Here is a 15,061-nt window from a genome sequence, read left to right on the forward strand (position 1 = left end):
TTGGCACTGTTCCATAGTGTTTCTTCCTGTTCTAGTTCTAACCTTTTGTTTGGATTTATGAACACATAGACCATTTTAAAAATGAATACAAAGTTTTTTTTTGCAGTAATTTTGTAAAATGGTATTAATTATCTCTGGGGAGCCTTAATTCCTCAGAGCAAATGGATTCATCTTCACTTTCCTTTAAAAGAAAGATTTCTGTGAGTGATGGGAAGCATCTTAACACCAATCCTGTTTCCACCAATTTCCCAGCACCTTCCTGACCTTACCCAAGGGGCAGGAGATTTGACGATAACCTCCTTCACAACTTGCTCCATGGCACATTTGCTCAATTGCAGATAAAGTGTCTGCGGGCTGCTGTGACTTCTCCTGAGAATCCTTCATTTCAGACAGGTGAGAGCTGCCCTAGAGTGCTGTTTGCAATAGGAAACCGGGCACTAGGGCAGTAGCTCATATCCTGGCCTTAATGATAGAGTGAGGGAGTCCCGGGACAGGCCAGGGTAGTCTTCGTGCCCTTTTCACAATTGTGAACATTACCCAGGGGCATCTGTTACTCTACTCTATTCTGTGAGGTAAACAAGAGTGGGGCAGCTGGTCCTCTTTTTCCCCCAAAAAATAGTTGTTTGCCCATACACCCAATAATTTCATCAGCATCTTACCCACTGAAGTGGAGATTTGTGCCCTTTTGAAATGTAAAAAAAAATGAAATGTCCTAGCGCCGTCTGCCGTGGTTGTCCTGTTTACAGCTGTGAACATGGCAGCAAATAGATATCACAGGTCTTGCTCGTACGTCATCCTCTGCCTTTTTTAGGGTGAAGGAAAACCACTCCTGGTTCCCTTTTCGGAATAACAGGTGCTGCTATTACCAAAGGATAGTTTACTCATGGTCTCAGCAGCAACAGTATAAAACGCTCTCTCGGTCAGCTAGCATTTGCGTGGGTCACACTCAGGTGCCTCCAGCAGGCTCATGAACCATCTGAGTTATCTTCTACATCAACCATGGATCTTTATGTGCACCTGGTTTGCACAAAAAGATTCATCATACTTTGTCTTCTAGAATACACTGATTCCAAAACAGATCTTGATGGACCCAGAGTGCTGAATGGAATGGGACACAGGCAATATGCAGGTATGGGGTGGTGGGCACTGCCTAGGGAACACAGGAGGTGAGCCGAGATGAATGAAGCAGTGTGGGGAAGGGGGCAGAATACAACACATGATCAGGAAGGATTGCTGACTAGTGAACAGGTAGGGAAAAGGAACAAAGGCTATGATGTGTCAGAGGACACACATGCTGAAGGCAGCGGGCGTGGACAGGGCTGAACAACCTGGGTGAAAAGAAGAATGGAAGACATGTAGGAGGGTACATGCGAAAAGATGGCCACCTAGGAGCTTGGAAGCTCCACCTTACACTGGACTACTCAGAAAATCACTCCTGACAATACTACGCAAAGTAGAAGAAAGACTATTCTGTTGACAATGGCTAGATCTGTCTTTTGGGGTGAAGGCGCAGATACCAAACGAAGACAGTCGAATAGCCATTTGTGTAAATTGTATCAGTTCACTACCCTTTCACCAAATGGAAGGTTAACTGTCAGTGCTGAGAAAGGCAAGCACTTTTTGTCAGGGATCCACCTATTTCATCTACTTCGTGCCAGGCGAATCATTTCTTCCGGACCCACTACAATAATTTCACCTACTTGCATTTTTCAAGAACCACTGCACACAAATGTAAAATCAGTATTTCAGAGACGAAAGTAACATTGCGATCCCTGTGGGGACAGGCGTAAAATGTGTTGGAGCAAGCTCCATCAAAGATAACAAATCATACTATGGGCACCATGACGTTAGCAGTACATTAATACTTTTCATCAGATGTACAATGTTACAAGCTGTCAGTCACTCTGATATTGTATTGTGTTTGTTTGGTAATTGTTGTCACGTTGTGGAGATGCAACTCAAATATTTTGAAATATTAACACCAACAACTGTATCGTTCAATACAAGAGCATGCATAACCAATATTCGAGTAGTTATTAGTCATGTGTTTCGCCAATACATCTGTCTGCACCGTGAATGTACTACCTTTTTTTTTATTTCCAGCCTGAATTACAGTGGAATGTGTCTGGCGTCTAATGGGCAATTTAGTGACTTCCTATCTGGCATGGGACCAGCACAATTCGTTGGCAGACAGACACTGGCAACCACGTCTCTGGGTAAGTGAGAATAAGTGTAATGTAATTCACAATAGCTATGATATATAAAGTTTATATCCCCATGGGGTTGTAAACTTAAAACTCAAGATCTTTGTTCTAATAACTTTTCTACTTTGGTCCTCATACTTCCTTAGGAGGACTAATAAGAAGATTAAAAACTCGAAATTTTTATATTTATTGTTTAAAAAAAAACGCATTTAGGATTTACAAGATATTCATACTTTTTTGGTGTCATACAGCATAATTAGTAACAAATACCTTTTTCTTTACTAGCTCACCTTATGTTTAAGCTTCTAGAAGTTCGATTTTAGTTAAAAAAGTAACCCATAGTTTCAAAACTATTGCTGCCTTTTAGATTTGTGCATCTACTTAGAGTATGTTGCCTAAACCATGGTTCCTGCTTCCAAGATATTAAAAATCTTGCTCATGATCTCATAATGACATATCCTCAGCTCCTCGAACCTTGCGTTTCCTAGTGTGGCTAAGTTACAGCTGCGCCGGCCATCAATGATTAATGTACCTGCTTCTCATGATGATGAATTTTGCTCAAGAGTATTTAAAAAACTGGCATAATAGAACAATTTACAGTTTTTCGAGATTTTTTGAAACGTGTGCAAAATGGGTATTGATAATTTAAAAAGTAACCCAAATCTTGGAGGCACAGGAATATTTATACCTTGCGTAGTGCAGGCAACAAACCTTATCATTCTTCTATCTTGGACTTCAAGAAACATCACAGGTAATGGCACGCCCTATCTTACTTTAGCAACTAATAGGGGGGCTGTATGCACTGCAACCCAGACCTATGAGTTTGCAAATTGAATAAAATGCCTGGACTCAGGTGTGGCACTGCAATGTTTTTTTTTATACACACACAAGAAAGGTAACTGTCTAGAACCTGCAATATGGCGGTACCACCTAGTCGCAACCCACCTAATAGCACTGAAGCTTAATGTCTTTGAATTAGGAGCTCGTTCAATGTGGAATAGGTTGTCTCATGTTACGAATGGATTCCGTTGCATGCATGTCCGAACACCTTGTCAGCTTCAGTCTTAGAAGAAATGCATAAAGCCAGTGTGGTAGGGTCAAGGGAAGTATCCCTTCTTCCCCCTTACATGGCTAAGATTTAAAGACATGAGTGGTCATTTCTTGAACACCATCATAAGCTTTAGATGAGCTATAATTTTGGTACCTATCCTCAGTATTCAGAGCAGTACATGATAGTAGAATTAACCAGTTTACAGTTTTATGAACCCATTTCTGAAATGCCTATATTGAAATTTAACTCTATGAAATCAAAATTGTCTATTGAAATATTTGTCTGAAATTCACACAAAACAGAGAAAGAACATACAGAGATGTCTTCTCCCGTTTGAAGTGTACTCTTTCATTTTTTTCTGTTCACAAAATGCTCCATGCACATGCCTGAAGAGTTGTGCCAGTGTCTCCTTTACTGTCAAACTCCTTGAAAAAGCACAGGACTTTTCTAAGGTAGCATTTCTGCATAGCTGAATTTTACTCACAGGTTAAGTCTAAACTGAGGGTGAAAAGTGCAGCCGTAAGAATTAACTGATTTTGCCATTACACCTTCCTTTCATTCAACTATATTTTCCGTCACATTTTACCCTGGGCACCTTTAAACATGGCAACACTGGTTAAACCCTATTGTCATGCCTGGTCTTTTCTTATGGCACAGTAATATGGTGCAGCAAAATGTACCAGTGCATAAAGTTCAGATGTCATATGTAGGCTTCAGTACAGCTTTAAATGACCTACACGAGTGGCTTTAAAAGCATGGCTTTTGGACTACTAGAGCAGCCCTGAATTGTTTAGGTAAGGACCCGCAACCAGAATAGGTCAAAATAAAGCACTTGGGCATGTAGAAAGGTCTCCTTTCAGTCTTAGCTAAGACAACCCTAAGAAGCGGAGGTGCTCGAAAGTCCACGAAACAGAGGTGCTTAATGTGTGAAAAGGAAACGTGGACAATAACGAGAATTGTCTGCCCCTGCAGACTAGTGCCCTTTCAATGCAAAGGCTGGGATTAGATTTTCTATAATGAAATACATACTGTGTTTAAAGTTCACATTTTGTCTATGCCAGTTTGTGGGGCGGCTGCAGAGACTATCCACATATTTTTTTAAACTATTTAACAAAATCCTTATATATTCCAAAGGTTATTTTATAAATGTGTGTTCTTATAATATAGCACCTGGACTAAAGTCAAACCAGTCTTGCCAGGCCCACTTTCTTCCGGTAACACTAATTAATTTCAGATCTCTACTCATTAGACTTGACATGGCTCTCCAGGGAGAACAAATGTATTAGCTGACTAGCAGATTTCTGTCTGGAAGGAATGTTGGAGTTAATCACAGGCCATCCATCACTGGCTATCATGTATTGTGAGTAGGAGGGTCCGGAACAACAAATGAACATTATGAAGAACATGCTGCGATCATAGTAGTTAGCATGTTTATGCTAACCAGAGTTCTCATACAAGGCCTCCCTTTGATGGTGGTCCACTTCCAACTATGTTTTTTCTTGATACAACAGGGGAATTCCTTAAATCAGAAACACTTTGAGTTGGTGTCTACCTGATAGGGAATGGTACGATCTCATCTTCATCACACACCTATAGGCTGAGACACCAAGCTCCAAACAATGGGCCTCATTATGAGTCTGGTGATCTTCACACCACCAGATCCATGGTGGAGGTCGGACCACTGCTGTTGTGGCAGTGCAACCTCCACATTATGACTGTGGCGGAGCTGCCCGGTCGACCGCCGACACCACCAGCCTGCTGCCGCCAGCCTGCAGTGGAATGGGGGCGTCGGGGGACCCTGCACTGCCCACGCACTCGGCATGAGCAGTGCAGGGGCCCCCATGCACGACCCTGTCATGCATTTCACTGCCCGAATTACGGGGATGTGGAATGCTTGATGGGTGCTGTTGCACCTGCCTCACAGCCACATTGGTGCCGGCTCCATTAGGATCTGGCGTCAGTGTTAAGGCCCTGTGGTGAACTCTTAATAGGGCTGGCGGTGTTCAGGCCGCATAGGCGGCCTGATGGAGGAACGAGTTTGGCGGGCGGCCTTTGCCAACCACCAGACCCATAATGAGGCCCAATGTCTCTTGGATCCTATAATTTTGAATAAAAACCATAGAATAGGCTGTTTTGGGACTGTTTTGCAGGAAACAGAGACCAGAGGGAAAGGCCCTAATTACGACCCTGGCGGTCCTCTTTGGTGGCAGTCAGACGACCAAATTATGACCGTGGCGGTTCGGCCACAGTTGGACCTCCAGCACCACCAGTTTCCCTCCACTGGAGGGATTGGTGGTGCTAGCGGTCCTAATCCGCCAGGCAACGCTGCATTCAGCGCTGCCCTGGGGAGTACGAGCCCCCTCTTCGCCATGTAAAAGCTTGTGGAGGCGGGGTGCAGGGAGCTCTATGCACATGGCATGGGCAGTGCAGGGCCCCCATGGACAGCCCATCACACTTTTCATTGTCTGCTATGTAGACAGTGAAAAGTGCGACAGGTGCTGTTGCACCCTCCGCACCACTACATTGCTGCTGGCTCAATTATGATCTGGCATCAATGTTGTGGCTTGTTCTCCGTTGGGCTAGTGGGTGGAAACACCATTTCCGCCCACTGACCCAGGGCAGCACTTGTAATGGGGCCTACGGGAAGGCGGCCACACTGGCTGCAACCTGACCGCGGGAGTTTGGCAGGCAGGCTTTTCCACCCCCCAAATTCAAAATGACCCCCAGAGAGTTGTGTAGAAGGGCTGGTTTTACTGAAAGGACATTATTGGAAAAGGGTTACGTTTCATCACCAATCATTGGCTAAGGCCACTACTTGGAAGGCTTTCCCCTTCTATTTCTTCAGAACTTGGTGAACATAAGAAGTGGATTGCATTGCTGTCTTTTTGCCTGTATAAACGTAGGCCCATATTTATACTTTTTGACGCAAATCAGCGCTTGGGCAGATTTGCGTCAAAAAGTTTACCGCCGGCTAACGTCATTCCAACGCGGCAGTCGGATGCCTTATTTATGAAATGACGTTAGCCGGCACTGCAGCCTGGTTAGCGGCAAAATAAATTACGGTAACTGGGCAGCGGAGGCGAAGGGAAGACTGGGGGTTGTGCGCCAAAGAATGGTGCAAGTCAGGATAGAGTCAAAAATATTGGCTCTAACCTGACTTGCACCATTTTTTGATGCACAACCCCTATGGAAATGACTCATGTCTTAGCAAAGACAGGAGTCATGCCCCCCCTCCCGATGGCCATGCCCAGGGGACTTCTGTCTCCTGGGCATGGCCATTGGGCACAGTGGCATGTAAGGGGGCCCAAGTTAGGGCCCCCTATGTCACTTAAAAAAATATATATATATATACTTTCCTGCACTTACCTGCACTCACCATGGATGGGTCCCCCCATCCATTGGTATCCTCCAGGGGTGGGTGAGGGTGGCAGGTGGTGTCTCTGGGTGCAGGGAAAGGCACCTGTGGACTGCTTCCATGGTCTCCCACCATGGAAATGAGCCCACAGGTCCCTTAACGCCTGCCCTGACCCAGGCGTTAAAAAACGGCGCTAATCCGGCTGGGCGCCATGTTTTAAGGCCCGTCTCCTCCTGTGCGTCATTTTGACACCAGAGGATAAATAAGGCACAAATGCTTAGAGCCATTTTTTGCATGTGAATGCCTACCTTGCATGTCATTAGCGCAAGGTAGGTTTTCACGTACAAAAAATGACTCAAACTCCATAACTTTGTTGCTAGACGGGTCTATCACCAAAGTATAAATATGGAGTTAAGTTTGCACCGAATTTGCGTAAAAAAAAGACGCAAATCCGGCGCACACAGAGTATAAATATGGGCTGTAGTATTGGACTGTAACTGCTTTTCTCTTGAGCCAAGAATTTGAAGAGCTATTCAAAGTCACACAAAATGGCCTCCTACAGTCTAAGGGACCAAAGGACAAGAAAGTGCACCTTTGAAGAAGGATGCAGAGGCCTATAGAACTGTATTTTGGCTGTAGCTTTCAGGAAGCAGGAATAGAGAGGTCTGTAACACCCTTGAGTTGGTGGCCATAAACCCCCAGCAGAGACCTAGGACGTTGGAGAGCATTAGGGTTAGCCAGTCATAGGTTATTAGCCACTTAACAAAGTGGAGAACTGATGTTTGACTGGGATTGGCAGCCGAGGCGCAGGGGAGCCTCTCCTCCAGACAACCTACTGTAATCAGTAGTCTCGTCCCCTCCTTAAAGGTACTCCTAAACCACGTCTGTCAAGATTGGAATGCTTTCAATATAATTGATTGCCCCTGCTCTTCCAGACTTTGTTGAAGATGAGTAGTATACTGATAATTGTAATTTGGTTTGACGCAAGAGAGGTCTCTAGTGGCCATCGGTAATGTATAAAGACGAAAAATTGGCTTTTAACCGTGATTGGGTTGTATGTGTTTTTTTGATATTTTCCTCAAAAAATCAAATGTCCTGACTCCCTTGCCAAATTTGTGTCATTTTCTTTTTATTTGAGCTATTTCATTATTTCTATCGTTACTAATTTGCTTTAGGAATGTTACTAATGGATTTTTCCGACTTTAATGTGGATTGGCAGTACTTACATGCGTGATTCAAATGTCATCGAGCAAAAGCCTGCTGCCTTGAACCATCACTGCCAGGAATAAGGCTAGGTTTGTATCACTTAAACAGCATTTATCTAACTAGGTTACCACTTTGAAGAAATAATCCCCCCTAAGTACTAAACAAGTCTGCTACAGCAGCTGAGCGTTTGTCAATCCTGGAGCAGTAAATAAAACAAGCATTGGCATTGCTGATCGGTCTTTGCCTCTATGTTTTGGCCTGTAAAGTGGCACGAGCAGTGGCACGAGTTATCTTACTAACATTAGTGTAACACAGTGGTTACAGTTTGGTGGGCAAAGCCTCCAGACTTGTCTCTGATTCACCACGGACATGCACAATCTGGTGTCACACTGGTGGCTGCGATGGGGGAGCCTTAGAACCTGGCTTCTGGACGGGGGTCCCTGGCAGGCTGAGTGAGGGGCGCTGCCTTTTCACTCAGGAACTTGAGGCTCACAAGCATAAAATCTCTGTATGGTGGAGCGCCTGCTCAGGCAGCGGGGCTGCCGCTAAGGTTGCACTCCATCCCTGATCTCTGCCTCCTCTCCCCCCCCCCCGAAACTCCCACAGTTTTCCACCACTGCGCTGCTCCCTAAACTTCTGACCCAGACTTCAGTTTTGTTCATTGCTCCAGCAGTGTCCTTTCTGGTCGCAGACTGGCTGGAGAATGGAGGGGGGAAGGTGGTGGGGCTCTGTGTCTCTCCTCCCCTTGTTCCGAATCGGGGGGTTGGGGACCTCACACACCGGGCTGCCCAATCCTTTCCGTGGCTTGGACCTACCTTGTGCAGTGGGGGTGAAAAAATAAAAAATAAACAATAAAACATGTCCTTGTGTAATGTCAGTGGCACTTATGTAAAGCGCTGCAATACCCTGGGTTGAGTTTGCTTTAAATAAAACTGCAAAAAAAAAAAATAGGGTCAGGTGGAGCTGCTGAAAGCATAACTGAGGAAAGAGTTACTGGAAATGAATGCCGCTCTATTTCTTCAAGAAAAGTACAGGAACTGCACTTAAAGATTTTCTAAAAGGTATTTTAAAGTTTGATTCACAGTGTTTATTGAAATACCTCCACTCATAACCACACACTCCAAAAAGAGTGAATGCCCCCCTTCTGCTGTCCTTACCCATCAAAATGCACCCTTGTCCGCATTAGGTTAAAGTACTGTGTGGGGCCAGAGGTCGCAGGAGGAGAAAGGTCAGAATGCGAGGGCATGTTTGTTAGGGTCACCAGTGGAAGCGATACCAGGAAAGCCAAGAGCAGCCTGTTACCTGCAGAGCACAAGCCGAATCCCAGCAGAAGAATGTGTTTAAATGTGCTCCTATAAAGTGATGCACTACCTTTGGGTGAGTTCACGCTACATAAAACTGCAGAAATACAAATACATTCAAAACAAGCATTTGCAATGCAACGGGTCTCGCGTTTGCTCATGTTAGAGCTCATAGCGTTGTAAACTCCTAACCCGACTTTTCACCTATCGGCAAAAGTGTATTTAGGTACGTAACCCGAAAAAGTGCAATTAACTGTGTAAAGCGCTTTACTTCTGCAAAGCGAAATCGCGCTAGTAAAATAGAGAAAAAGTAGTCCACGAGCCGGACAGAAAACAGCGAGCCTCGCATGTTTTCTGTACTTTGTCGATGCGCTCGAGGAGGGCTAGCCACCGGAAAAGGCATGACGTGTGCATGCCTTCGACTAATGAAAGCAAGCGGATTTTAATAGGCAAGCCCACGAACCAATGAAAAACACTGACGTGAATTCGACAGGGCTCCGAGCCCTTTTCTAATAACTAAAGCGTCTCGCTGCGGGCGCCCACACCGAAAACACGGTGTTATGCAGGGGACGGCATCACATCATGGTACCACGAGCAGAAAACTATTAATAAACAGCAGGGAACAAATAATAATAACAGCAGCAACGCGCTGACACCGAAGTCAGGAGCAGGAAAAAAAGAAACAAACAGTGTTGGGCCTGAAGCTGAACACCCACCCACAGCCAAAGCATAAAGGTACAATACTTAGTCCTTGGGAGGAATGCGAGAGAACAAGCATTGGCATAGCCAATACGAAATCGATTGTTTTTGTCTATGTTTTTTAGACATGTGACACAGCAGTAATAGCTGCTGTGCAGCTCGTTTTTTTTTTTTAAGTTTAAAAAAAAAACACTATGACGTGGTCACCTCTGAACGTTAATGCGGTCAATGCGGGCCACGTTATAGTGCTTTTTAAAAACACTTTAAGACATGCTGCACATCAACTAGCATTGCTGTGTGACATGTATAAAAAACATTGACAAAACCAATAGATTTCGTACGGGCCAATCATATTGGTTTTGCCAATGCTTGTTTAGATGAGAGACAGAGGTCTGCTGCAGATTTCCCCAAGATCACACAATTTGCCTTTATTTTCAACTTAAGACTCTTGGTGCCACGGACAATAACTTCCCCCAAGACCAAGGTTGTTTGCCTTCCGCAGTTTTCTGCAGGTTACTTTCCTTTAGTCATATATGTACTGTCAGCTATTGAACCCTGTGACTGGAACTCGTCTTTCCTGAGATCTTAATAAAGGTGTCAATTGTACAGCGATTCCACATAATGCACAGCTGTTCTTTTCATGCCTACGGTAAACTTAAATTTCTATGGTGCTTTGCTTTCTTGTTCTTGGAGATTTATTTCATAGCAGTTGTTCCGCTGTACTCCACTAGGACTGTTGTGTTGGGCTTTGCTCGTTTACAAAACCATTCTTGTTTGATATTGGCTTAATTATGAACCCGGACTACTACTCCCAGAATGCATTTTTCATTGATTGAACACCATCAGCTGGAAACATTTTACACAGTAAAAACCTGGAAAACGTATGTACAGCAGTGTGGGCATCTCAAATACAATGCCTTTCCAGGGCTTATTTTCTACACATTGAAGGGAAGACATGGAAAGTGCCTGTATAGGATTCTAACGCTTGCCGTAGGGCCACGCGACGCATCACGATTCACCCATTTGTCTCTGCAATGCTCAGGCTGGCTTGTGATGGGACGCTGCAGAGCCCTGCGTGCGCTCTACGCTCCCTACTCTTTGCTGCTCCCGGCTCCTTGCAGTGGGGCAATGCAGGGGTGCACTGCAGCTTTTTAAGAGCAATGCACGGGTGCTGATTCATCCCACAGGCTATGAAACAAGTGCATGAGTGGGGCAATACAGGGGTGAACTGCACCTTTTTAAGAGGAACACGCAGGCAGTGATCCATCCCACAGGCTTCCAAACAAGTGCATGGCTGTGGCCCCCGCACAGAAAGGACATTGGTTGGGGGGCTTTGTGTGCCTGCGAGAAAAAGACATATATGTTTCTGAGAACTGTCTTGTAGGGTTTGATGAATGCGTTCACAAATAGCGATATAAGAGCATTTGCAAAAGACGTATCGTTTTAAAAGGTCAGTGCAGATGGAGTCCTCTTTTGTTAAGACACAAAAAGTACCTGTACAGTAAAATAGCCAGTGGAGGCATACTGGTGATTAGCCAATAAGAGTGACCGGAAGCTGTACTTGGTCCAGGCACCACTCAACGGCATTGACTGCAAAAACAGAGTAGGAACTGAAAGCAGACGACATGAGAAGTGTTGGCTAATGAGAAGTATGTAAAGGAGGTATAGTTAGGACTTTGAACCAAAACAATAATGTACACAGTTTTTCATAAAATGGCAATATGCTATTTTAAAAGAGGACACAGTGCAAAATTCAACCGTTCCTGGGGGAGATAAGTACAGTTAGGCTAATGTGGTAAGTAAAGCACTTACAAGTTCAGTCCCCAGGGAATAGGTAGCCCACCGTTGGGGGTTAAAGTCAACCCCAAACACCCAGCACCAGCAACACAGGGCTGGTCAGGTGCAGAGGTCAAAGAGGAGCCCAAATAACATGGGCCCCTATGGAGGCAGGGGTTGCTCGTCATCCGGTCTGCTGGCAGTTAAGTACCCACGTCCTAAGGGAACAGACCAGTGGGGTTTAGTAAAGCACTGGGGGGGTCCCAAGTAGGCACACAAAACACACCCTTCGCGGCACAGGGGCAGCCGGGTGCAGTGGGTAAACAGGGCATTGGGTTTTCAATAGATTTTAATGGAGGGACCCGGGGGTCACTCAGACATTGTAGCAGGGCACAGGGGGGCTTCTCGGACCAGACACTGACTGGGCAAGGGTGAGGACCGCCTGCTGGTCACTGCTGCACTGGTGGTCGGTTTCTCACGGGCCTTGGGGCTGCAGGTGCAGTGCTTCTCCAAGCATCGGATATCTTCGTGCCGGGCAGTCGTGGTCCGGGGGGTCCTTGGGATTACCTCTGTAGGCGTCGTCGTGGGGATGCAGAGAGGTTAGCCCAGGGTGGACACATCGTCAGAGTCACCTGGGGATCCTCTCTGAGTCGTTGGTTTCTCTGGACACAGGCCAGGGGCGTCTTGTGCAGAGTGGTGGGGAATCATGCTTCTGGAGTGAAGTGAGAGTCCCATTAAAGATGGTTTCTTCTTGCTTGGTTGGATAGCACTGCTGTCCACTGGAGTTCTTGATCCTTTGTAGTTGCAGGGCAGTCCTCTGAGTTGGCAGAGGTCGCTGGGCCCGCAGGATGCATCACTGGTGCAGGTTCTTTGAAGTTGGAAACAGGCCAGTAAGGCTGGGGCCAAAGCAGTTGTCGTCTTCCTTTTTCTCTGTGGGGTTTTCAGCTAGGCAGTCCTTCTTCTTTGTAGGTCATAGGGAATCTGAAATCCTGGGTTCAGGGTCGCCCCTAAATACTGAATTTAGGGTTGTGTTAGCGTCACAGGGCAGTAGCCAATTACTACTGTCCTTGAGGGTGGCTACACTGTCCTTGTGCTCCCTCCCTCCGAGGACGGGAGCACATTTCTATCCCTGTTAGGCTAAATCCTCGAAAAAAAGATGGGGGATTTTCCAAGGAGGGGACCACTTCAGCTCTGGTCACCTCAGGGGTGGACCTGGCGAGGGGGTGACTCCTCCTTGTTTTCCCCATTTTCTTCCTGGACTAGCTGCCAAAAGTGTGGGCTGTGTCCGGGGGGAGCTGGCATCTTCACTAGCTGGAGTGCCCTGGGGCATTGTAACACGAAGCCTGAGCCTTTGAGGCTCACTGCTAGGTATTACAGTTCCTGCAGGGGGAGATGGGAAGCACCTTCACCAAGTGCAGGCTTTGTTTCTGGCCCCAGAGAGCACAAAGGCTCTCACCCCAGGGAGTCAGAAACTTGTATCCCAGTGGCAGGCTGGCACAGACCAGTCAGTCCTGCACTGAAGGATTGGGTAAAATACAGGGGGCATCTCTATGATGCCCTCTCTGTGCATTTTTTAATAAATCCAGCACTGGCATCAGTGTGGGTTTATTATTCTGAGAAGTTTGATACCAAATTTCCCAGTATTCAGTGTAGCCATTATGGAACTGTGGAGTTCATTTTGACTCCCAGACCATATACTTAATATGGCCACACTGTACTTACAATGTCTAAGAATGGACTTAGACACTCTAGGGGCATATTGCTCATGCAGCTAGGCCCTCACCTGTGGTATGGTGCACCCTGCCTTAGGGCTTTAAGGCCTGCTATAGGGGTGACTTACCTATGCCACAGGCAGTGTTTTGTGTGCATGGCACCCTGGGGGGATACTATGTCGACTTTGCCTTTTTCTCCCCACCAACACACACAATCTGCAAATGCAGTGCACATGTGTTAGGTGAGGAGTCCTTTAGGGTGGCACAGCCCATGCTGCAGCCCTTAGGGACCCTCCCTGGTCACAGGGCCCTTGGTACCACTATTACAAGGGACTTATCTGTGTGCCAGGGCTGTGCCAATTGTGGAAACAATGGTACATTTTTAGTGGAAGAACACTGGTGCTGGGGCCTGGTTAGCAGGGTCCCAGCACTCTCTCAGTCAAGTTAGCACCAATATCAGGCAAAAAGTGTTTTGGGGGGGGGGTATCTGCAACAAGGAACCAGTTTCTTACTCATGCCCACAGGAGCCCTTTGTGGTCCAGTTTGTAAATCCTATTTAACTTCCTCAAGTGCAATTATAAAATTGTTTGACTTAAAACTATACTTATGAATCAGCACTACAGCTTCTTCTAGTACTTTTGGTATACTCACTGTTGGCAGTATTACTTTAACATCTAGATCAGTAACTTTTGCACTTTTCCCAATATAACTTCAAGACAGTGCCTTCAGCGAGTGATCTGAGGCCATGAAGAAAGCAATTTTAACAAGCAATGACAAAGTCAATAGATTTCAGCTATAAAAGGAAATCTGCGCTTTACCAATGTTTTTTTCAGTGCCTACTTGCCATTCTTGTCAACACAAGCTTCAAGTTGTGACTCCCTACCATAAGCCTCAATCACAGGGATGTTGGCCTACACATCTAAGCAGGCCACCCTATCTGTGATTGTGTTTAAATAAAGTTTTTTTAATGCAGACCATTTTCCTAATGGAAATGGTATTGTATTCAAAAAAATTTTTTCGTTTTTTAGAAAGTTTCACGGAGAGATGGCAGCATCACAGCGAGTTGTCAGTGATCCCGTAGACCACTGCCACCTTTCCCAGAAACCCTTTTTTCAAGATTGATCAGGGAGATGAGGTCCTACAGGAACACTTTCCACTTCACAAATAAGTTAGTACCCCAACTTGGGGGTCTGTAAAAAATGGCAGCTATAGTGTTTTGTACCATGTAGTGGTTTTAGCACATTAGTGGCCATGAAAAACAGAAGAGACGTCCGTTAAAATCTATAAATACATTTTACATCAAATGAATCAGGCGTTAAACATTTTTAAAAAACTGAAAAAGCGCCAGGCCTTGAAAATAACACCCCCTTTAAAACTGCTTCACTATTACCCCCCCTTCTGACTGTCTAGCTCCTGTACACCGTTCTTACTTTATGAAGCTCTATCTCAAGTAGGAGGCAGGCAACGTGATGCACGGGGAAATATAAGAAATATGATCTGATATTTCCTTATTACGGTCCACACCACTTCTAATTAAACCTAGTGGTACAGTTCCAGCTAGCTGAGTGCATTTGTTAAAAAAGCAATAATGCTCTAATTTCTGGCTGTGATTCTGCTCTTCATTTTGTGATAGTATAACAAGGGCAACCTGTAAACTTACTTCAGATGTTACCCCAATGCTAAACCATAGCGACATGCACAACTGCTCATGTGAAACTCCTTTACAAACCGTAAAGATGAAAGAATACAACAGAACA

General features: G+C 45.4%; 1 protein-coding gene across 1 annotated transcript in view; it reads left to right on the forward strand.

The window, feature by feature from the left end:
- The window catches only part of RIMS4 (regulating synaptic membrane exocytosis 4), a 348,985-nt gene that overhangs the window by 288,471 nt on the left and 45,453 nt on the right, over nucleotides 1-15,061 (forward strand). The window contains exon 4 of the mRNA XM_069243543.1: nucleotides 2,104-2,216. Within this exon, the coding sequence (XP_069099644.1) occupies nucleotides 2,104-2,216 (113 nt within the window). The remainder of the gene's footprint in view (nucleotides 1-2,103; nucleotides 2,217-15,061) is intronic.

This window comes from Pleurodeles waltl, chromosome 7 (genome assembly GCF_031143425.1).
Source record: "Pleurodeles waltl isolate 20211129_DDA chromosome 7, aPleWal1.hap1.20221129, whole genome shotgun sequence".
NCBI classification, from domain to species: domain Eukaryota; kingdom Metazoa; phylum Chordata; class Amphibia; order Caudata; family Salamandridae; genus Pleurodeles; species Pleurodeles waltl.